The sequence below is a fragment of the Fundulus heteroclitus genome, unplaced genomic scaffold (genome assembly GCF_011125445.2).
Source record: "Fundulus heteroclitus isolate FHET01 unplaced genomic scaffold, MU-UCD_Fhet_4.1 scaffold_40, whole genome shotgun sequence".
Classification (NCBI taxonomy): domain Eukaryota; kingdom Metazoa; phylum Chordata; class Actinopteri; order Cyprinodontiformes; family Fundulidae; genus Fundulus; species Fundulus heteroclitus.
In genome coordinates, this window is record NW_023396813.1 from 1,923,548 (window position 1) to 1,948,161 (window position 24,614).

The window sequence follows — 24,614 nt, forward strand, 5'->3', positions numbered from 1 at the left end:
GATTGGTCAAAAATGTCCTATATAAGGAAACCAGTTGATTGCATCAAAGTCCCGACAAGCAGCATTCACTCCTGGGGAAGCGCAGAGCCACAGGAAGAGTCATCTGCATTGTACATGGCTTTGCTGCAATCCCTCATACTGAGCAAGCATGAAGCGACAGTGGGAAGAAAAACCACCCATTAACGGAAAGGAAAAACCTCCGGCAGAACCGGGCTCAGTATGAACGGTCATCTGCCTCGACCGACTGGGGTTACAGAAGACAGAACAGAGACACAACAAGAGAAACAAAAAAGCACAGAAGCACACATTGATCTAGTAATCTGTTCTACATTAGATGGTAGTAGCGGGTGAGCCGTCTTCTCTGGATGATGTCACAGTTAACAGAACGCCAGACCAGGTGTACCTACTATGAAGAGAAAAGAGAGAGAACAGAAAGTTAAAGCAGAAACGACAACACATAATGCATAATTGAAGAACAGTAGAACTCAATAGAGTGAGAAAATTAGATCCTGATATACTCCAGTAGCCTAAGCCTATAGCAGTAAAACTATAAAGGTAGCTGAGAGTAACATGAACCACTAATTATATTTTTTGTCAAAAAGAAAAGTTTTAAGCCTAGTCTTAAAAGTAGACAGGGTGTCTGCCTCACGGACCAAAACTGGGAGTTGGTTCCACAGGAGAGGAGCCTGATAGCTAAAGGATCTGCCTCCCATTCTACTTTTAGAGACTCTAGGAACCACCAGCAGACCTGCAGTCTGAGAGCGAAGTGCTCTGTTAGGGACATACGTGGTAATCAGAGCTCTGATATATGATGGAGTTTGATTATTAAGGGCTTTATACGTTAGAAGAAGAATTTTAAATTCTATTCTTGATTTAACAGGAAGCCAATGAAGGGAAGCTAAAATTGGAGAAATATGATCCCTCTTGTTGATTTTCATCAGAACTCTTGCTGCAGCATTTTGGATCAGCTGAAGGCTTTGAACTGCATTTTGTGGACTTCCTGATAGTAAAGAATTACAATAGTCTAGCCTTGAAGTAACAAATGCATGGACTAGTTTTTCAGCATCACTCCTGGACAGAATGTTTCTAATTTTGGCGATATTCCAGAGGTGAAAAAAGGAAACTCTGGAAACCTGTTTAATATGGGATTTAAATGACATGTCTTGGTCAAAAATAACACCAAGATTTTTTACTTTATTACCAGAGGCCAGGTTAATGCCACCCAGATTAAGTGATTGGTTAAGAAGTTTATTTTTTGAGGACTCTGGCCCAAAGATTACAACTTCGGTCTTGTCAGAATTTAGATGCAGGAAATTTAAAGTCATCCAGCTTTTGATGTCATCAAGACATGACTGCAGTCGAAGTAATTGATTGGATTCATCAGGATTTATGGATAAATATAGCTGAGTATCATCAGCATAACGGTGGAAATTAATCCCATGCTGTCTGATAATTTTGCCTATCGGAAGCATATATATAGTAAAGAGAATTGGTCCAAGGACTGAACCCTGTGGTACTCCACAGGTGACCCTAGAGTTTGAGGAAGATTTATTATTAACATGAACAAATTGGAATCTGTCTGACAGATAAGATTTAAACCAGCCTAATGCTTTCCCCTTAATCCCTACAGTATGTTCAAGTCTTTGTAGGAGAATATTGTGATCAACTGTATCAAACACAGCACTGAGATCTAACAGGACAAGTATAGACACAAGTCCATTATCTGAGGCCATGAGAATATCATTAGTGACCTTCACCAGAGCTGTTTCAGTGCTATGATGAGCTCTGAAGCCTGACTGAAACTCCTCAAGTAGGTCATTACTTTGTAAATGTTCACAAAGTTGATTAGCAACTACTTTCTCAAGAATTTTAGATAAGAAAAGAAGATTAGATATAGGTCTGTAATTTACTAACTCATCTTGATCAAGAGAAGGTTTCTTAAGTAAAGGTTTAATAACAGCTACTTTCAAAACCTGTGGTACATATCCATTTACTAAGGATAGATTAATCATGTCTAAAATAGTGCCACTGATCAAAGGGAATATGTCCTTAAACAACTTGGTTGGGATTGGGTCTAACATACAGGTAGAAGGTTTAGATGAAGCTAAAATTTTAGATAGCTCAGAAAGCTCTACTGCTTCTAAACAGTTCAAACACTGCGCAGATTCTAAAGATTCCTCCAATGCTGCCTCACTTACTGAGGACGAGGTAATCATGTTTGGGAGGATGCCAATTATTTTATTTTTAATGGCATCAATTTTATTTATGAAGAATCCCATAAAATCGTTACCACTAAGAGCTAAGGGAATGGATGGATCAACATTTATATTGAATGTGACAGTGGAGTTAATGTACAGATGTGAAGAAGATGATGTAATGATGCAAGCTGCTGTCTTTTGAATTAGCTGCAGTTTATGGAGGGTTTTGAAATTGTAAAGTGGAAAGGTGAGTGGACTGTGGACCAGTTTGGCAAAAGTGCAAAAGAAGAAGTTAAAACCAAATATGAAAGTTTACCAGGTGATCTTATAGATGTGGAAAGTAAAGGAGATTATGGAGAGGGCTGTCCAGGATGGTGCCAACGCTCTGAAGCTGAAAGGTGGGACAGATAATGGAATTGACAATGGAATTACCAGATTTGGTTAAAGTGGACTTTGCACAATTGGCAAGTGAGGTTACTAAGGTGGCGTGACATCCACGGCCCGGGAATATATGGGCTGACTAGAAAAAAAATTCAGTCAAATTGATTATTTTTGCTTTAACCCCTGATGTATTTGTGTTTAGCGCTGGAGTTCTCTCAACACAAATAAACATTTTTGAAACCATGCAATTTGTCATTTAAACTGAATTACTTCATACAGACAAACACATATAAACGACTAAAACACACACAGGCCTGTTTTTCCTCACTATTTTTTACACAGATCTGTGATGTAATTTTTGAAACGTTTCGACTCAGTAAATGCCGAAATATATATATATATATATTTTAATATCTTAAGCGCATCGCTTACTTAAAGAAAGGGTGGGGGAGAGATAATGATCCTGACCGTCGGTCAATAATTCGACTTGCATGCAGTTTTACGCTTTGTCTCCGTAAGGATCCATCTCTTTATCTCACAGATACTTGGACCTTTATTCCTTTTTTAATAGTTTTACCTCGATTTCCACAGGACATTCAACAGTTTTTTTTTCTCCCACCAACGCTATGGGAAGTGTTCCCTAAAACACGTCCCCCACACAGCGCTTTAGTTCTGCTATGTCACATAATCAACAGTTATTTTCCCTTTTTTCCCTGTTTTACACTCTTTATACTACTGCTTTACACTGGCCAGTTTCTTCTGACATCATTTACCAAATAACCATGGATAAGTCCATTTTAAAGTGTCTTTAAGAGACCCTTAGGGAACCATTCCCTTCAGGGAAACCCAATATCCCTTCCTTTTATCTTTTCTCGTACAGAAAAAAACTTGGTTTTGATTAAGAATGTTCAAAGACTTTAACCCCAAGAAACTGTTAATTTCTTTTTCGTTTTTTTCTTCAATGTTATGGTTATGGTGACAGCTTGGTAAATATCTGATCCCACCATCGTGGTAGCTTAACAGGTGCCTGTGCCTAGCTTGAGGAGTACAGGGCTGGTAATAGATGGTAGCTATACTTTATCCTACTCACCCTGTTTTGTTTGATATGCTAATCAGGTTATCAAGATCTTGTCAGACATCTCTATGAAGCATGTGAGATGGTTACGGAAAGATTCTGTTATGTAGAATGTAAATGTCAATTTAAAAAAATTCCTGAATTGTTTTTCAGATTGAATGAAAATGTTTTATATTTTTGTTCATTTATCTGTCTTCCAGGTTCTTTGTGAAGAATTCTCTGTGTCCAATGGTGTTTATAGTATCTGGCTGTCGAAGTGGAGAAGGCAGCTTAAGGTCTCTTTTCCCAAAAGAGATTCTGGAGGAGCTGCACATCAGCTGCATCAGGTTCAAGTTACAGACATTTCTGTTATTGCTTATGACTGGAAAACCAGTAGTTTTTTAAACGATTGGCTCTGTTATAGCAATGGAATTATGGTTTCTATTACTGTCTAATTTAATACATATTATTCAATTCTGGATTTAACTTACTATCGTATAAATGGGACTGTTCTCAAATGACGTCAGATTTTTCCCGAGACAGCCAGTTTCCCACCTAGTCAGACAGGAAGAGTGCAAATTACATTAGCAACAACCGCAACCGTATTTTTCGGACTATAAGTCGCACTTGTTTTCGTAGTTTGGCCTATTCTGCGACTTATATTCAGGTGCCACTTATATATAACATTTAAATGGTAATTCATCTTGATCAGCGTGAGCCAAGAAGTAAACATTACCGTCTATAGCCACAAGAGGGCTTGCTAGGCTTGTGAAAACTATCCTGCTCCTGTACCACTTAAAATAGGGTGACCAGATGTACCCGATTTCCAGGGACGCTCCCCGTTTTTGATGACCTTTCCCTGGCAAAAGTTGCAGGGTTTCCGTGGGGCATTAAAAATCATTAAACGTCATTACATTAAATTTTTTAAAATTAAGACCTTAAATGGCATTAAAAGTCATTAAATGTGATTATCTGTGACATTCAAAATGCCTTATTTTTTTCTAAAAAGATAAGTTCATAAAAACAGTTTCGTCAGATATATCCGAGAGAACTGATTCCGCAGAACCAAACACGCTGAACTGCTTCCGGTTGATCGTAAATCCGTATGTTTTTACAATGTTTGGAAAAGAAGCTTGTGGTCGAGAAAGAGCTAGAGAATGGGAAAATGCAAATTTCAACAAAAGCGGATGGAAAACGAGGAATTGGGGAGATGGCTGCAGCCTGTCGACGATACAAATGACGAAGGATTTTGCCATGTTCGTAAAAAAAAAAATGAAGCTGTACAATGGGTGTCAATGCTTTACGATCTCACATGATGTCGGACAGGCAGTGGTGTAATCCAGGGTATACGCGGGTGTACGGCGTATACCCACTTATTTTTCAGTCATCATTGCCTACATCAACTTCTGGAGCGATATTTGTGCCTTTTGTTAGGGTGCGCAGTGAAACAGGTATTCAGTGCATAAACATCACGCGCGCATGCTCCAAATCTGTTTGCCGCGTGTTCAACTCTGATAAACTCTTCTCAATCCGCTATCCTCGCCCTCGGTTCTGTGACCTGCTACGTCCATGCTCAACACCAGCTGTGCGCTCGCTGGATTCTGTCTGCGCTCGTGACTTTAAAAACTGTCCACCTCACCAGCCAATCACAGACGGGTTTCTTTCCATCCAATCAGAGTAGGGCTTGCAAATACTGCATTCAGATGGATTAAATCAAAGTGCTGCAGCTTTTGGCAGAAATTACTAAACATAACGATGGGATTAAAGAAAAAAAAAAACAATAAACAGTTTAATGTTTTAGCCTAAAATATTTAGTTTAAAATAATTCCTTGAGTTACTAAGTGAGGTGTGAAATATGTTTTTCTCTTTTCTTTCTAGCTTCTGGGAGGTGATGCAAAAGTTTCCTGTGATCATAATCATCATCATTGTCATCATTATTTTAAGAGCACTTTAACACGAGGTAAAACAAAATAAAATCTAGTAAAACGACTTTGGTAAAGTCAACAACAATACTCAACAACAATAATAATAAGCTGTTTAAATCCTTAAAAACAAACAGAAGTTTTTTTAAACTGAACTCTAAGATAAACAGGTAACCAGAAGGGAGGCCAGGAAGGGTTAATGTGCTTTATTTTATGTTTTTCCATTAAAAGGTGTGCAGCAGCGTTTGAACCAGCTGCAGACATATGAGTGAGGACTTACCGATTCAGAGATAAAGAGAATTACACGAATCCAGCCATGATGAAATGATGGCTTAGACTAGGGTTTCCATATTTTTGCCTTGAAAGAATAGGTTTTACCTTTGCTTTGTTCCTTACATTATAAAAATGACTTAACTGAGATCCCTTATTGACTGTCAAGTTTAAAATCAACGTCCATTTTAAAATCGAAGGGCTAAACATTCATTGTCAGGGTGTCTAAATCAACAGGATCAACACTTCTTTGGGTGTTTCAACTGATATATTTGACAATTCATGATTTGCAAAGACAAAGAGTTTTTTTTTTAGTTTTGATGTTCTTGTCGTCATTAACTTTATCTCTTTCTATAGATTCTCTTTCTCATTCAATTTAGGACTTTCCATATGCCTTATCATCTAGGTCTATATTGAAAAACCTACAGTAGAGTAATGAAATGTTGATTCTGGGTGTAGTGTAGGAATTTCTTCAATATAAACCAAAGAAAACTTTACATTAGCTGCCAGAAGCCAGATAAAATCTTTAAAAAGAGACAACAGTGTTTTCACACCTCAGGTAGTAGCTCAAGAAAATATTTTAATATAAATATTTTAGGCTAAATATTTTAGGCTAAAATGATTGAACCCTAGTGATGGATTTTTGGGTAAACTTAAATAGAGCATTGTTACATGTCATTGTTCTAAAACAGCAATTTTCTGAGCTGCGTCTAAAAGGGCAAACATTGAGAGTATACCCACTTCTCCAGGGACCACTACACCACTGTGGACAGCCACAGATCAGCCGCAAGGGGCAGACAACAGCTAACAATGTCAAGTTACTTTTCTGTAACCAACGCAGTCATGTCCGCATTAGCTACCGCAAACAGCACAGCATTAGCTGGAGCAAGCTTTACTGCCACTAGCGTCGGGAAATCAGACGGTCTTCGAACAACATTTGGATCCAATGCAACACTGCATGCGGAGGTGCTGTGTTGTCTGAACACAGCCATCAACAAGTACTCTCTCTCTCTCTTTCTCTCTCTCTCTCTACACACACACACACATATATATATATATATATATATATATATATATATATATATATATATATATATATATATATAAAGTGCTGTCAAACGATTAAAAATTTTAAGCGCGATTAATCGCATAATGTCGATAGTTAACTCGAGATTAATCGCAATTAATCGCATATTTTATCTTTTTATTTCTGAAAGTGTAATAGCCTGTTTGGGCATTTTAATGTGCAATTTTGCAATAAATGACACTAATAAAATACATGCTTGTACAAAACATATTTTTATGTTATTTTTCAAGCACTTTTCAGAATTGGAATGAAAACATCCTGGTGCCAAATGTTAAACTCCGGACTATAATGGCTAAATGACTAATCATGACGCCCTGATGTTTACACCATGTGTAAACAAATGTGTAAATAAATACCTGTTTTCATGCCGATATATATATTTTTTGCCTCTTAAACAAAGCTAGACATGGTATTATGCATAAACATATAAATTAATAAAAATTGTACATTTCAATAAAGTCATAAGTTTTGTTCATTTCTTCACTCTCTCTCTCTCTCACATCTAATTCTGAGCTTTCACACCAACAACAATATTTTTGCTTGCTGTTTATATCCATATTCATAGAGTTTAAGCCTGGAAAAAGGTTTTAAATCTCCAGGTCATTCCAGTCTTACACTTTGCTTGCAACTGGGCCAGGAGCTTAATACCCTTGAAAGAGACTGTTTAGTAACTCCAGGTCCTTCGTTTGGCAACGTGATTCAGCCTTAGTTTGTCAAATACAGAGAAAACAAATTAATAAGCATTAAAGTACGGTATATGGGTTGGGTTTCTGCAATTTTATCAACGTGTAAAAGCTCATCTTCAGAACCAATGTCTGGTAAAATGGTGATCTGCACCATGTAATCTACTTTCAGCAGTTATCACTGGTTATTGCACCGTAAACTGCAGAAAATACGTGCAGAGTAGCTCTGTCTGCCTTTACTACCGTTGGCTCCTATGGCGGAGGGATAGTTCAGCTGGATACAAAGTGTGGGCAGTGCAGGCAGGTCTCATAATAACCGCTGTTTCGTCACTTATTTTAGAGCCCAAATACGCGATTTCACTTTCAGAAACGTGCCCAAAAAAAACCGCAACCCGTGACTCATGAAATTTAGAAGCGCTTTTAGAAAAAAGAAGCCCAAAGTCGCATGTGTCCGAGGGTAAAAGAAACCCTTCGGAGCGGGTGTGTTTTGCTACAGTTTTCTAGCACTCTTGAAACTACGGAAAGCGCCGAGGGTAAAAGAAACACAGTCATTTTGGGGTGCCACATCATCTGCTATTGTTGGTACGCTGTCTTTTTTGAAGTCCACAGGCAACACAGCCAAGTACCAGGAAATGTCCGAGCACATCATCTTCCTTTATAGATGTGGTGATTTAATTTTCCAGCAGGGTTTGGCACCTGTCCACATTGTGAAAAGTACCAAAAACTGATTCAGACTGGGGTGTTAATGTGTGTCATTGATCAGCAGAATTGCCTTATTTAAACCCTGTAGAGAATCAATGGGGTATTGTTAAGAGAAAAACACGAGACACCAGACCAAACAAGGCAGATGACCTGAAGGCAAGGCAATGCAAAGCAAGGCAAATTTATTGATGTAGCACATTTCAGTACAAAGACAATGCAAAGTGCTTTACATGATTAAAATATAGGAAAATAAAACAGAATAAAAGCAAGTTGGAATAAAATGTAGAAACAAATTAACATGGGATAATAGAAACTAAAAGCAAATATTACAAACAGTTGGACTACAAAGTTGAACGAATTATGTTTCAGTAAAACAGTTTAACTAGAAAAGTCGAAGGCATCCTAAACAAATGTGTTTTTAATCTCGATTTAAAAGAACTCAGGCTTTCAGAACTTTTACAGTTTTCTGGAAGTTTGTTCCAGATAAGTGGAGCATAGGAACTAAATGCTGCTTCTCCATGTCTGGTTCTGGTTCTAGGTATGCAGAGTAGGCTGGAGCCAGAAGACCTTAGTGGTCTGGAGGGTTAATGCACTGATAACAAGTCTGTGATGTATTTAGGTGCTAAGCCATTCAGGGATTTATAAACTAACAGAAGTATTTTAAAGTCTATTCTCTGAGATACAGGGAGCCAGTGGAAGGACTTCAGAACCGGGTCCATGTTCTCTACTTTCTTAGTCTTAGTGAGGACACGGGCAGCAGTGTTCTGAGGCAGCTGCAGCTGTCTGACCCACTTTTTAGGCAGACCTGTGAAAACACCGTTGCAGTAATCAATTCTACTAAAAATAAACGCATGGATTAGTTTTTCCAGATCCTGCTGAGACATTAGCCCTTTAATCCTGGAAATGTTCTTCAGGTGATAGAAAGCTGACCTTGTAATTGTCTTTAGATGCTTTTAGAGGTTCGGGTCTAAGTCCATCACTACTCTCAGATTTCGGGCCTGATCAGTGGTTTCTAGCTGAAGCAGTTGAAGATGTGTGCTAACTTTTGATCTCTCCTCTATTGGTCCAAAGATTATTACTTCAGTTTTGTTTTTATTCAATTTAAGAAAATTTTGGCACATCAATGCATTGATTTCTTCTAAGCATTTCCTCAGTGCTTGAACTGGTTCATAATTACCTGGTGACATGGTGAATTAGAGCTGTGTGTCGTCTGCATAGTTATGGTAGCTGATGTTGTTTTTTATGATCTGAGCTAGAGGGAGCATGTAGATATTGAATAGGAGGGGACCCAGGATGGACCCTTGGGGAACCCCATATGTGATTTTTGTCATGTCTGATGTAAAGTTACCTACTGACACAAAGAAGTCCCTGTCCTTTAATTAGGATTTAAACCAGTTGAGTGCTGTACCTGAAGGCCGTTATCAAAGCAATCTCGGCTTCTGTTACGCCCCAGCAGAACCACTGGCTGATCGCCTCCATTCATGCCTGAATAATTAATGCAAAAAGAGGCCCAACCAAGTGATAAGCGCATAGAAGTAAACATATTTTTCTGGAACCTGACATTTCTGTTTAAATTATCCTTTTTTATTGATCTTGTGCAATAGTCAAATTTTCCCAGACAGAATTTTTGGTTTTCATCATCTGTAAATCAGCAAAATAACAAAATATATATGTAATTAATCTATGTATGATTTTCAATTTCTGAAATGAGTGACGAATAAAGATGTTCTTCTTTTTTACAAAATAAAACATTTTTTGAGCTGTACCTGCACAGTAAAGATTTATGCAATTACCTCGTTTGAAATTCAACAGCCATGCTACGGTGAAATCTTGAGCTCTGTCACAGCCCTTTGGTGATGTTTTGTTAGGTAAGTTTTCCACCTTACTGCGTGTTTGTTTATTCTGGAACTTAAGAACACATGTTGACATTAATAAATCACACAGACAGATTTCCAAGGTTATCACAATGTATTAAAAGAATTGAATAGCACAACACATGGAGCTTTCTCGCTTCCACCAACAACTGGGCCTTGAGCGAAAAAAGATTGACTTATCTTTACACAATGTTATATAGTATTTCATTTATTTATGAAAGCTGTGAAGATGGGATGTATGCAGCACCGAAGCCTGCCCACATCCTACAGTTTTGGTCTCCCCCCCTCTGGTCTTTCGTCAAGACCATCTCATCTGGTCTCATCAGCTCCTTTCTTGATATTATATGTATAAAATCTCTCTCTTTTGCAGCTAGAGTGTATCTCAACCTTCATTAAAACATAATGTCCCTGTAGTGAACAATGTTCCTTAACATGTTCCCATTTTACTGGTTTCACTATAAAGGTATATTTGAATCAAAAGTATTGTGCATTGTAGCTGTGATTTTAAAGTCACAGAGAGAATTGCTTTGTATTTCACATTTACAAAACAGTTCACATTTCCAGATCAAGTACAGTTACATAAATTGTGTTTTGTGAATCACACATCAAAAATCTCTTACATTCTTAGTTTTGCCCATGATCCAAAAAAACGACATAAAACTATTTGTGCATTGTAACTGTGGAGTTTATAATTTTTTTCTATCTTTTACAATTACAAAAAACATTACACCTCTTCAGATTCTTTAGTACAAGTATAGAGATTATATTCTTTTGAAGTCTCTTACATTCTCAGTTTTGCTCCAAATGACGCAATGTGAATTGCTGAATTGCTTTGTCTTTCCAACTGGGGGAAAATTGCATTTCAGCCCATCAAGAAATGTAATTCTATTCAATTTTATTCATATAGTGCCAATTCACAACACATGCCATCTCAAGGCACTTTATAAAGTCAAATTCAATCAAGTCATACAGACAGATTGGCCAAAGAATTTCCTAAGGAAACCCAGCTGATTGTATCACATCTTGACAAGCAGCATTCACTCATGAAAGAGTGTAGAGCCACAATGGACACTTTGGTGGCTTTGTGTTGTTGGTGGCTTTGCAGCAATCCCTCTTACTGAGCATGCATGAAGTGACAGTGGAGAGGAAAACTCCCCTTTAATAGGGAGGAAAACCTCCAGCAGAACCAGGCTCAGTATAAACAGTCATATGCCTCGAGCAACTGGGGGTTAGAGAAGATAGAGCAGATGCGCAAAAGGATAGAAGCACACGTTGATCCAGGAATCTTTTGAATATTATGTGGAAATAGTGGATGATTTGCCTCCCCAGGATGATGTCAGAGCTAACAGAATGCCAGGCAAGGTGTACCTACTATGAAGAGAAAAAAGACAGAGAACAAAATGTTAAAAGTTGAAATAACAAACAATGCAAATTGGAGAACTCAGCAGTGAGAAAAATAGATTGATAATCTCCACCAGCGTTAGTCTATAGCAGCATAAATACAGAGATAGTTTAGAGTAGCCTAAGCCACTCTAACCATAAGCTTTGTCAAAAAGGAAAGTGTTTTTCTTTTTTTTTTTTTGGAGATTTCTTCACAGCTTTAGTGCTGGTGAAGATTCTCAGTCATCCAGGTCATGGTCATTCCAAAAAAAAGGTAAAAAACAAAGCAACTGGACTTGTTTTCCGTAGTTGAAGACGTTTCGCTTCCTCTCCAGGAAGCTTTCTCAATTCAAAAAGTCGGGAGTAATGTGGAGTAACAAGCTTTGCCAATTGTATAAAGCTTGTTTTTTACCTTTTTTTGGAATCACAGCTTTAGTGGCTCACTTGTTAACACAGTAGGCTGACAGGAAGGGGGGTGGAAGAGGGGGAGGGACATGCGGCAAAGGACTGTGGGTCGGAGTCGAACCTGGGTTGATCGTACATGGGTCGCGCTACCCGCTGTGCCACCAGCGCGCCCCCAAAAAGGAAAGTTTTAAGCCTAGTCTTAAAAGTAGACAGGGTGTCTGTCTCATCAACCAAAAGATATGATATATGTGAGAAGCAGAATTTTAAATTCTATTCTTGATTTAACAGGAATCCAATGAAGGGAAGCTAAAATAGGAGAAATATGATCCCTCTTTTTGATTTTCATTTGAACTCTTGCTGCAACATTTTGGATCAGCTGAAGACTTCGAGCTGCATTTTTGGACTTTGTGATGGTAAAGAATTACAATAGTCCAGCCTTGAAGTAACAAATATATGGAGCAGTTTTTCAGCATGACTCCTGAACAAAATAATTCTAATTTTGGCAACATTCAGGAGGTGAAAAAAGGAAGCCTTAGAAACCTGTTTAATATGGGATTTAAATGACACGTCTTGGTCAAAAATAACACCAAAGTTTTTTACTTCACTACCAGAGGCCAATTTAATGGCATCCAGATTAAGTAATTCATTAACACACCTTTATCTATATTTTCCCACAATATTTAAAAAAAAAATAATAATAATTTCTTAACTATGAATCAGTGAATGCAACCACATGAATCTGCTACTGTGAGCCACAAATTGAGTTTTAAAAGTTACCACTTTGCTTTCACTTTTAGTACAAATATCACACTGATAGTGGAGCAAAAACGATTTGTAACTTGTAGGTAATTCAGACGGCCACACAGAGACCACTGCCTGTTCTGGACCTGATCAGTCTGCACCAACCGGAAATCCACATATTGCCATGTTACCTTTGAAGGACTGTGGTGTGAATATTATTCTGAAGTTATTATGGCCTCACGCCACTCGGACATGTGAGCACAGGCCCACTGATTGCAAGGCCAAATGCTGTGTAGCTACTGTGCGGGATGTTAATTGTGTAGGATAGACTTTCTTTGTTTTGTCTCATGCCAAGGCCACTATGGAGTATTAGGGATAGCTGAATGCGAGGAGGGGCAGAGACAGGGCAGACGCATACTGCAGCGAGACCGTGGGGTGCGATTACTTTCCATCTATGTGATCTCTGCTCTGTTTCTCAATAAAAGTGCCTGAGCTTCATTAGTCCGTTGTTTCCTTATTCAATGACTCTGGGAAGTCAGTTATTGTTTAGAATTCCGACCACAAGGACCCAGTCCACGTAGCCTGGGTGCCATTCCGAACTTAGTCCCGCCCACAATGTTTTTGGTCGGGAAGTTCGGTCTGGCATTGCTCAATAGTAGCGTGAGTATGCTCGCCCAATATCTGGCGGGCCAATCAAATCGTCAGGGCGGGCTTTATACGATGATGGACAGATGATCAACAGTAACGTAATCAACCACGTCACCAAAGCGCGCTTGGGTTGAATTCGTTTACAACAACGATGGCTGCCGCTGGAGAGTTGAGGTGTGTAGATTCTGCTATTAGGTCTGTTCTAGAAGATATCGACAGGTTCGTGTGTTGAAGGACTCCTTGGATCCTTACATTCTTTTTGCAACACCGGCAAAAATCGTTAACGCTCATCTTCTTATGCTAGGCTAACAGTTGAGTTCCGTTTACAACAACCAATGTTTCCTGCAGGAATTTGCTTAGGCGAGGCGGTGAGTTGGGCGGGGGGGTGGCTGGGGGGAGACAAGTTTTGCGCGGACCGACTCGCGGAGCGGGCGGGGGGATCGACCAACTTTTGCGTGGAGGGGGGGGGGCGTATCCACGTGTTTTCCTCCTGCCATTGACTATATGCACGCGCGGAACAACAACAAAAAAACGCGTGTTAACGTTAGATGAACATGCAAGCATATAGAGTTAGTTTTTTTTTTTTTCTTCTTTTTTTTTGGAATGTTGGCGAGGTGGCCGCCTTGCCAAGACAGCGCTGCGGGAAACCCTGACAACTATGCGTCGCTTAACATACGTCACACACTCCATTGCTCTTATTGGTTGTAGGTCTATCCAATTGAGTGCAGAGGAATTTTTTTTCCTGGTTCGTTCGAAACACGCCCCATAATCACAGCTCTATGGAGCAGTATCAGACTCAAATTCTGACTAGAATTGAGTATGACCATGTCAGGCTACAGTCCACGTAGACTAGTGGGCATACTAGACAGGGCGTGGGGAGTCTACTGCACAAAGTAAACCATTCAGCACTTATTGACTCACCAACATGTTCCAATTATCTCGATAACATGCATAAATTTAAGCCTTCAGTGATTGTGTTTTTAATAGAATGACAATGTAGTACAGTTGCCAAACTTACCCAGAGTCATAGCTCCATTGATCCATAGAATGGATGGATCATCTGCTTTGTCTGACAGGGGGTAGAGAAAACCGAGCAGAGACACAATAAGAGACAAAAAAAAGCACCGAAGCACACTTTGATCCAGGAATCTTTTCTACATTATATGGTAACACCGGGTGATCTGCCTTCCCTGGATGATGTCACAGCTAACAGAACGCCAGACCAGGTGCACCTTCTATGAAGAAAAAAAATGACAGAACAAAAAGGTAAAAGTTGAAATGAAAAAGGTAAAAGATGAAACAATCAAGCAATCCAAATTGGAGAACAGTAGGAGAACTCAGCAGAGTGAGAAAAATACACCCTGATGTTCTCCAGCAGCCTAAGCCTATGGCAGCATAACTGTAGAGATAGCTCAGGATAACCTAAGCCACTCTAATTATAAGCTTTGTTAAAAAGGAAAGTTTTAAGCTTAGTCGTAAAAGTAGACAGGATGTCTACTCACAGACTAAAACTGGGAGTTGGTTCCACAGGAGAGGAGCCTCATAACAGAAAGATCTGCCTCCCATTCTACTTTTAGAGACTCTAGGAACCATCAGTAGACCTGCAGTCTGAGAGCGAAGTGCTTTGTTAGGAACATACAGAGTAATCAGAGCTCTGATATATGATGGAGCTTGATTATTAAGGGCTTTATACGTGCCCCCTCTTGCCCCTGTTACATGTGCAAAACAGTTCAGAGGCACCTAAGTCACAGAATCCACTCAATACATCCCCCAAACAACATTTGTAATAATCGGCCAGCTGCCACAATCTTAAACATTTTAAGTTTGCAGAAAAGTGTGTATTGTTTTTTTGCCACTTCGCTCTATTGACATACAATAAGAAGATCCTGCAGCCTACTGATTAATATAGGCAGCTGAAATTTGCAAATTCCTTCCTCTTTATGTCCTCAAAGGATCCTTTAAATTTGAGTTTCTTCCTGCCCCTTTTCCTCCTTAACTCTGCAATCGTCTCTACAGTTTTAAGTGTGTTAAGCTTCAGGTTGTTCTTGCTGCACCAAAGAGCCAGCTCATCAACCTCCCGTCTGTAGGCCAACTCATCACTGTGCTGCATTAGGCCAATTACCAATGTCATCAGCAAACTTCAGGAGTTTAACAGATGGGTCACCTGAGGTGCAGTCATTGGTGCAGAAGGAGAACAGCAGTAGGGAGAGCACACACCTTTGGGGGGATGCGAGTGCTAATAGTCTGGGTGCTGGACGTGACCTTCCCAAGACTAACCTGCTGACTCCTGTTAGTCTGGAAATTTGTGATCCACTGACTGTTGAAGGCTTGCACAGTGAGCTGTGAGAGTTTGATGCTGAGGATGTTCGGGCTGATGGCATTAAAATACTGAGTAAAGTCCACAATCAGGATCCTTGCCTATGTCCCAGGAGCGTTGAGTTGTTGGTGGATGTAGAGCTGTCCCAAATTGACTGCATTGTCCACTAACCAACAAGGTGCTGTGATGTCCTTCAAATGGGCCAAGTGACTTTCAACACAAAAATTCAACGTTTAATTTTTTTTTTAGTGCTGTCAGTTTTAACGCGTTGACGTGTTAACTTTGTTAGACCATAACGGTGACATTTTTTTTGACTGCGTTAATCGCGTTAATGTTTTTTTTTTCCCCGCAGCGCTCTCCAGACTGTGTTTTTTTTACCCTCTGCACTTTCCATAGTTCCAAAAGTGCTAGCTAGACTGTAGCAAAACAGACCCACGCTCACTGTTGCCAAGTCTGCTTATTTCCTGCGACTTTGGGCTTCTTTTTTCTAAAGTTGCTTGTAAATTTCATGAGTTGCCACTCTGCTCATATTTTCTGCAGTTTACAGTTGCAATAACCGGTGATAACGGCTGAAAGTAGATTACACGGTGCAGATTACCACAGATTGGTTCTGAAGATGAGTTTTACACGCTGATAACATTGCAGAAACCCAACTCATAAACCATATTTAATGCTTATTAATTTGTTGTCTCTGTATTTGACAACTAAGGCTGAATCATGTTGCCAAATGAAGTACCCTGGAGGTGTACCAGTGTCAGCACATGAAGCTGTGCTAAACAGTTCTCTTTCAAGGGTATGAAGCTCCTGCCCCCTTTGCTGGTGAAGTGTAAGACTCTGGAATGACCTGGAAATTTTAAAGCCTTTTCCAGGCTTTAAATTGTATGAATGTGGATATAAACAGCATGCAAAAATATACAAAGAAATTATTGTTGTTGGTGTGAAACCTCAGGATTGGATGTGTGTGAGACAGTGAAAAAATTAATAAAACTTGTGACTTTATTAAAATGTAAAATTAGTGTTACTTTATAGGTAAATGCTTAAAACCATGTCTATCTTTGTTTAGGAGGTTCAAAACAATATTTCGGCATTAAATATTTATTTACACATTTAATTACACATTGTGTAAACATTGTGTTTATTGGCCAGAGTTTAACATTTTATGGCACAAGGATGTTTTCATTCCAATTCTGAAAAAAGTCCTGAAAATAAAAAGATAAAAATATTTTTTGTACAAGCATGTTTTTTACTAGTGTCATTTATTGCAAAATTGCATATTAAAATAACCAAATAGCCTTTTACACATTCAAAAATAAAAAGATAAAATATGCGATTAATGGTGATTAAAATCTGTAATGGTTTGACAGCAAAACAATTTCTATTGCTCAAAGATACAACTTAAGGTCAGTGGGTAAATGTTCATCATTTGTGGGTTATACAGCTAAAGACGCATTATCGAGTTTTGTAAAAACTGTGGTTTTTCCTGTTATGTAAGATTATTTCTGTCATTTCTCTGCACAGCTGCTGTACACCGGCAATCTTGAGCTTAACTGATGGCATGCACTGTGCAGGGAAGGGTTGTGAGCAGTGTGAATACTTGACACTGCTAAGACAGTCCCACGGCTCTGATTGGTTGTTTCTAACCTGGAGCGGTGTATTTCTTCAAATAATAGTAGGATCACAGGGAGGAGCCAGAGGTGCTTGATTTGTTTTTCAATTTTTTTTCAAACAAATGTGTAATAATACATTTTTTATAAAATGCACCTACAGTAGGTTTAAGATGGTAAAAACAATATTTGGATCATATGCTAAATCAATTTAAAGATATGTTCAAAGTTAGTCCTCATGGGCCGGTGTCCTGCGTGCTCTAGGTGTTGTCATGTTGTCCTCTTTTAAAACAGCTGAACCTAATGAGTACTTAATTAATAGGCCTTTGCAGACCTTCGTGACGAGCTGATAAGGCAAATCATTGATTTGAATTGGTTTTGTTGGAGCAAAGGACACATCTAAAGCATGCAGGAGAATGGCCCTCAAGGACTGGAGTTGGACATGCCTAGTTTAAATGGTGATTATACATTCTGTACTCTTGTTCTTGTACTCTTGATTTGTTCATTTAGAAGCTCTAGGACAGATAGTGGAAACAAAGTAAGTTTTAAGTTAGAATTACTACTACTAGTCCTAGTAAAAAAAGTTAAATCTTTCATTTCAGCTTTAACCCTGTTGCTCCAACAACAATGATGAAGGTTCTGAAAAGCATTTTATACATGGAGGCAGAAAAGGTAAGAACGTGTCACAATACTGTCATGGTTTTTAGAGTGTTTGGCCCACATGCAGAACTCAGTTGGGAGGCAGAGAGCAGTTTAAAGATGTTTATTTAGGACACTCAGGCGAACAGAGGAGAACGAGGGGACAAATCTCGACGTGGCAGCGCCAATGAGAGACACAAGGCCAGGACTCGCCTTATCACGGAGCATGCGAACCGGGCCGGGGGAGTGTAGCAAGTGGAACTCAGCAGGGCTCTCTTCAATGTGGTAACCATGTGACCCGTGACAGGTAGGCTGGCGGATGGAACGTGGGCAGGGGCCCGAACAGCACCAATGCGGACGGCAGACAGGAGGGGCAGATGGAAGAACCAGAGGGTTGTGAGTGAACCAGCTGAATCCAGGAAGGGGAATCTCACGCCCGGCTTGGTACCACCAAGTGAGTATGAGGTGAGATGCCAGAGCAAAATCTGAGGGCGGGGATTCTTAGGAGCTGCTTCCTTGAGCACAACGCCAAGACAGGTGAGTAAATTCAAACGCGACAAACGGGAGAACAACAGAAGACAAGGTTAGTCCAAAAACAAGGTTTTCAGGAACTCACAGATACGAGGCTCAGAGGACAGGTCGGTGGTCTAGACATACCATGACTGGGTTAACACTCTGGCGTCTTCCAACTGTCTGAGCACTCCTTTTAAGCTCCAGCTGGAGTAGCCGCAACGAGCCGCAGGTGCGCACCACGCCCACCCGTCAACTGCAATCACCTGTCATAGTGAGAGAGGAGAAAGCAGGAAATGCTGGAAAAGAGCTGCCGAATCCTGACACCACCCACCTCTAGGCTGGCTTCCAGATGGGCAAAACAAAAAAAAGAAAACAAAAATCGACCCACCCAGGGTGGATGGAGGGAGGTACAGGATGGGGGGACAGAGTCCAGAACAAAAGTACCCAACCAGGGCGAACAAAAGGCGACTTGGGAAGGAACTAGGCCAGTTCTAGCTGTCAGCCAGGGGGTGGGCGTAAGAATCAACGACTGGAGACCAGGGGGGAACGCAGGAGCCGGTGACGTGAGATCAAGAAGGAAGGCAGGAGCCGGTGACTTGAGACCAGGAGGGAACAACGGAGCTGGTGACTTGAGACCAGGAGGGAACGCTGGAACCAGCGACATGAGGCCCCACAGGGGCTGGTGGCGAAGATGGAACCACAGGGGCTGGTGACGAAGGATGCGGCCGGTTTGCCGGAGAAAAATTGACCCTCCCGATAAGCGGGGGCTCAGGTCTGGGCTGGGAAACAGGGGTGGCCCGGTTCAGGGACACCACAGAGTATGGGTCCATGCTCTCTGTGGCATGCTCTCGTCCTAAACACGACTGCCACCCGATATCGCCCTTCAGGTCCGCCGGCCTCCCGGCTACAGCCGGTGGACCTTGTCTTCTTGGCCGCACAGGACACATAGAAATAAAATGGTCTGGAGACACGCAGTAAATACATAAACTGGCCTCGGCGATACTGTCGCTCCGCCGGGGTAAGCCGAACCCGGCCAATCGCCATGGGTTCAGGTCCTGGCAGGAGGCTTGGCTTGGACCAGTTAGGAACAGTTTCGGGGAACGAAAAAGGAGGATCAACTACGGGTTGAGAAAGGAAAGGGCCATGAGAGAGAGGTGCCGACTGACGCAAAGGTCTTTCTGACTGGACCTGACCCCTGCAACGTAACCTATCGTCTAGCCGAATAGCGAAAGAGATGAGGTCCTCCAATGAGCTGGGTTCCTCAAGGCGGGCTATCTCATCCTTGAGTGACTCTTCCAGAGCCTGAAAGAACATGGCCCTTAGTGCTCGTGGCTCCCAATCCACAGCGGCAGCTAGTGTGCGAAATTCGACAGAAATATCGGAGACGCGGCGACCCCGCTAAGGGTTAATAATTGCCGGGATTGCTGCATCGGATCGGTTTCGGACAAAAACACAGTCTTAAATTCTTGCACAAAATCTTTAAAGGTGCAGTAAAAATCTCGGCAATTAGGGAAACGGGCTTCAGCCCATCTTAAGGCTCTTCCCCATAAAAGACGCAGGACAAAAGAGATCTTAGCTTTGTTTAGAACATAAGTACGCGGAGAGCAGTTAAAAACTAAAGTGCACTGAAACAAAAAAAAATAAACACAGTCCCCACTGTCACTAGAGAACTTCTAAGGATTAGTAGATGAGCTCCCAGGGTCAGGTGGAGACATGGGCTCGGAAGTTGTGCTGAGTGACGCGGAGCGGGGATTTAGCAGGACGGCACGCATTGCGTCTGACAACTGATTCTGCGTAACGTGGACTACTGACCTGAGATCCTGTAACTGCTTCTGTTGGGCAGCAAGCTGCCTCCCGAAAAGTCTGCTGGGTCTGCATGGCCATAGTGTTCTTCTGTCATGATTTTTAGAGTGTTTGGCCCACATGCAGAACTCAGTCGGGAGGCAGAGAGCAGTTTAAAGATGTTTATTTAGGACACTCAGGCGAACAGAGAACGAGGGGACAAATCTCGACTTGGCAGCGCCAATGAGACACGAGGCCAGGACTCGCCTTATCACGGAGCATGCGAACCGGGCCGGGGGGAGTGGAGCAAGTGGAACTCAGCAGGGCTCTCTTCAATGTGGTAACCAGGTTACCCGTGACAGGTAGGCTGGCGGATGGAACGCGGGCGGGGGCCCGAACAGCACCAATGCAGACGGCAGACAGGAGGGGCATATGGAAGAACCAGAGGGTTGTGAGTGAACCAGCTGAATCCAGGAAAGGGAATCTCACGCCCGGCTTGGTACCACCAAGTGAGTATGAGGGGAGATGCCAGAGTAAAATCTGAGCAGCGGGGATTCTTAGGAGCTGGTTCCTTGAGCACGACGGCAAGACAGGTGAGTAAATCCAAACACGACAAATTGGAGAACAACAGAAGACAAGGTTAGTCCAAAAACGAGGTTTCCAGGAACTCACAGATACAGAGGCTCAGAGGACAGGTCGGAGGTCTAGGCATACCACGACTGGGTTAACCGTCTTCCAACTGTCTGAGCACACCTTTTAAGCTTCAGCTGGAGTAGCCGCAACGAGCCGCAGGTGCGCACCATGCCCACCCGTCAACTGCAATTACCTGTCATAGAGAGAGAGAGGAGAAAGCAGGAAGTGCTGGCAGAGAGCTGCACAGCACTGCTTGCCAAATCCTGACAAATACAAGTAAAGAGATTTTCTGAAATGTCTGCATAATGCTTTTTTTTTCTCATTTTCAGCAGAGGCATAAGAGGTTGCATGTCCCTGACAAGACAGTACTGGAACTGCTTTGTTCAGGATCATATGGGGATATACGTAGTGCCATCAATAGTCTACAGTTTTGCTGTCTCCCAGGTAAAGTTATTTCACGCTCCACTCAATGACACTCGAGGAGTTAAAAAAAGCTTGCATGCACAAAGTTAATTAAGATCCTCTATAGCAAGTAACTTTTTGTTTTTTTTAGGACATGTGAACTTATGTTATTGTGTAACTTTTCTGAAAACTTTGTAGAAAAAGGATCATGTTCATTGAAGAAACCACCTGCAATGTTGATGGATAGAACTGCTACCCTATCAAAAAAGAGAGGGAAAGGGGCATGGTCAACCAAAGAGCAGGAAGAGCACCAGGCTATTGGTGGGAAAGATGTTTCTGTCTTCCTGTTCAGGGCACTGGGAAAGATTTTGCACTGCAAACGTGAGTAATACCTTTGAAATTGTATTAACATTTGTCACCAGGAATATTGTGCACAGATTGAGCTGCATTACTGGGTTTTCCTACTAAAGAGATAAATTACTATTGGTTTGACTTTATCATTGTTATTGTTGCAATTGTTGTCATTATTACGTACATGGCTGCCAACAAGGGGCGACAAATGGGTACATTTTCCAGGGCTCTGAGAGGCTGTGATCATTAAATTATAGACAGGTGGTAGTGTCAGGCACCCTTGGCTACCTGGTTTTTTAACACAACTTTTTTGTGAGACGTTTGAAGCTGTTTTTAATTTAGACTGAAGCATATAATAGAAGAACAGATGAAGAGAGAGAGAGAGCAAAAAGTAGGGGACCAGACCGGTTGGAGACCAAACATACATTTTCCATCTAAATTTAATTTTTAGTTTCAATCCACTCTTCCCTAATTACTTATGGCTGTATTTGTTGAGTCGTGTTGTAATTTTACCCAACCAAATTATAGTGCTCCATGTAAATACCAGTGGTGGGCATCTAATGAATTTGGGGCCTAATTGGAATCGTTTCAGTGTTTGAAAAAGGTATTGCCAGGATACGCTATCGAACGCATTCTGGGCATCTAATGATAATAGCATTACTTCCTTCCCTTTAGTCTCCGAATGGGTCATCAAATTTAACAACCTTCTGATATTGTCGCCATAATATCTTCCAATGATAAACCCAGTCTGATCTGGGTGAACAAAGTTTGTTATAATTTTAGTAACCCACCTTGCTAATATGGATGTTAATATGCGTAGGTCTGTATTTAACACCGATATTGGCGTATATGATTCACATTTGGTAGGGTCCTTTTCCTATTTATGTATCACAACTATTGTGGCTTCTCTCCAGGAGGGAGCCAGGGTTCCAGATTGCATTGCGTAATGGTAGGCTTTTAGAAGTAGGGGTGTCAATGTATCTTTAAATGTTTTATTGAATTCATTGATATAACCGTCTGGTCCGGGGCTTTTACCATTTCGTAAAGCAGAGATTGCCGGTGTTATTTCTGATTCTTTGATATGTTCATCTAATTATATTCCCTCCGTTTCGGATAGCTGTTTTAAGTTTATATCTTTAAGAAATTGTGCCAATTCTTTATCATTAGGGCAGGTGTCTGTATTGGTGTATAAGGATTTATAAAATTCAGTAAAGGACCCTGCAATTTCATCCAGTTTTGTGAGTGTTGAGTTACTAGACTTTAAGTTATGTACTATATTTGAGGATTGTTATTTTTTAAGTCTTAAAGCCAAGAGTCTACTTGCTCTGTTGCCATTCTCATAATATTTCTGTGTGGTAAATCACAAACTGCGCTCAATCTTGTCCATGATCAGGCTGTTTAAATCTCTACGTGCTTGTTTGAGCTTCTTGAGCAAATTGGGAGTGAGCGTTCTTTTATGTTGTTGTTCCAATCGTGCTTGATGCCGCCTTGCTACCCGGTCCTTTTTTCTTGCACTTGCAAATGCGATAATGCGGCCTCTAATGAACGCCTTGGCACAGTCCCATAGGATGAGAGGGGATACATCAGGAGAGGTACTTTAGTTCATTTGTTACAAAGGTGGTAAACTCTTTGTCATTTAAAAGTGACGCATTTAGCCTCCATTGTTTGGTCGTTAATCTATGTCCTATGTCCCAGGATATTTCTAGAGGTGCATGATCTGATATTGTTATTGGCAGAATCTTGACGGCCTCTATCCTATGTAACTCTGCTTTGGGTGTGAAAAAAAGATACATTCGTGAATAAGATGAATCTATGTGGGAGTAAAAAGTAAAATCTCTATCTTTAGAATTTAGTTCTCCAAACGTCCACTAATCCGGACTCATTTGATAAGTATTTAAGTGTTTTACTCATTCGAGAGATTGGTGTTTTTAATGGAGGCTGTCTATCCAAATGCTGAGACATGACACAGTTGAAATCTCCACCCGTCAGTGGAATACCAGAGCTGAGCTGTAATACAGGGGAAAAAATTGTGGTAATGAAGCTGGGATCATCCTTTTTGGGAGCATATATGTTCATCAATGATACTTGTATGCCATCAATACATCCATTCACTAAGATGAATCTTCCTTCAGGATCCTTATGCACGTTAGTAGGTTATTCACCTGTCTACGCACTAATATGGAGACCCCTCTTTTTCTCCATGATTTATGTGATGAGTAAAATATTTTGTCTGCCCAGGATTTTTTGAGCTTATCGTGTTCTAAATCTGATAAATGGGTTTCTTGCAAGAATGCAGTCTGACATTTGCTCTTTTTAATTAAGGATTTTCTTCCTCTTTATTGGATTAAGACTCTTGACATTATAAGTTATAACCTTTAGCGATCCCATGACTAAGAATCAGAATATGGGCAAGCATAATCCTTTGTCATCAGACAATATACTGACAGATAAAGGAGTAGGTGGGAAGGGAAAATCACAGATGGGCCGCACGAATTTCTGAGGTAGGGTGGGTATTGGCCAGTAAAGTTGGAAGGGTGATGTAAAAAAAGTGGGAAAAAAAGCAAAAACAACAGCAAGATATGTATATTTCAGATTGAACATTATCATCTACCTTTTGTGTTTTGAACAGGGGGAAGGAACAATTCCCCAACATCTATTATTTCTACATTAGGATCCCTGGGGAACAGAGGAATTTGCATGAAAAGAACAAACCTTAAGGTTAGAACAACCTTAAAATCAACAAACGTTATATGGTCAGTCTCTTGGGACAGGGTCCCGGGTTGCCGGTCAGAACATGCAGCTATGTGAACAGTCCCCAAAGGTGTTCGCCTTTGCCTGGATATGGATCCAAATAGGTTCACAATCACTTGCTGCATCACCCAGGCTTCCACAGAATTAGGCTCAGAGACATTATGGACGTAATCCCCATAATGTATGTGTGGTTAATGTTCTTGTAAAAACACTTTTTATAAACCAAATGCATCAATAATATTATGGATAAGTGAGGTCTAGGCTTAGAAAGCAAGTC

General features: G+C 40.8%; 1 protein-coding gene across 7 annotated transcripts in view; it reads left to right on the forward strand.

Annotated features, from left to right (window-relative positions):
- rad17 (RAD17 checkpoint clamp loader component) overlaps positions 1–24,614 on the forward strand; it is a 246,379-nt gene that overhangs the window by 123,631 nt on the left and 98,134 nt on the right. For all 7 annotated transcript variants that reach the window (XR_004929135.1, XM_036130940.1, XM_036130942.1 and 4 more), the window contains 4 exons: positions 3,855–3,980; positions 17,869–17,938; positions 21,163–21,277; positions 21,434–21,616. Coding sequence is in view for 6 of the 7 variants with exons in the window: in XM_036130940.1 (XP_035986833.1) it covers positions 3,855–3,980; positions 17,869–17,938; positions 21,163–21,277; positions 21,434–21,616 (494 nt within the window). In the remaining variant the exon portion in view is untranslated. The remainder of the gene's footprint in view (positions 1–3,854; positions 3,981–17,868; positions 17,939–21,162; positions 21,278–21,433; positions 21,617–24,614) is intronic.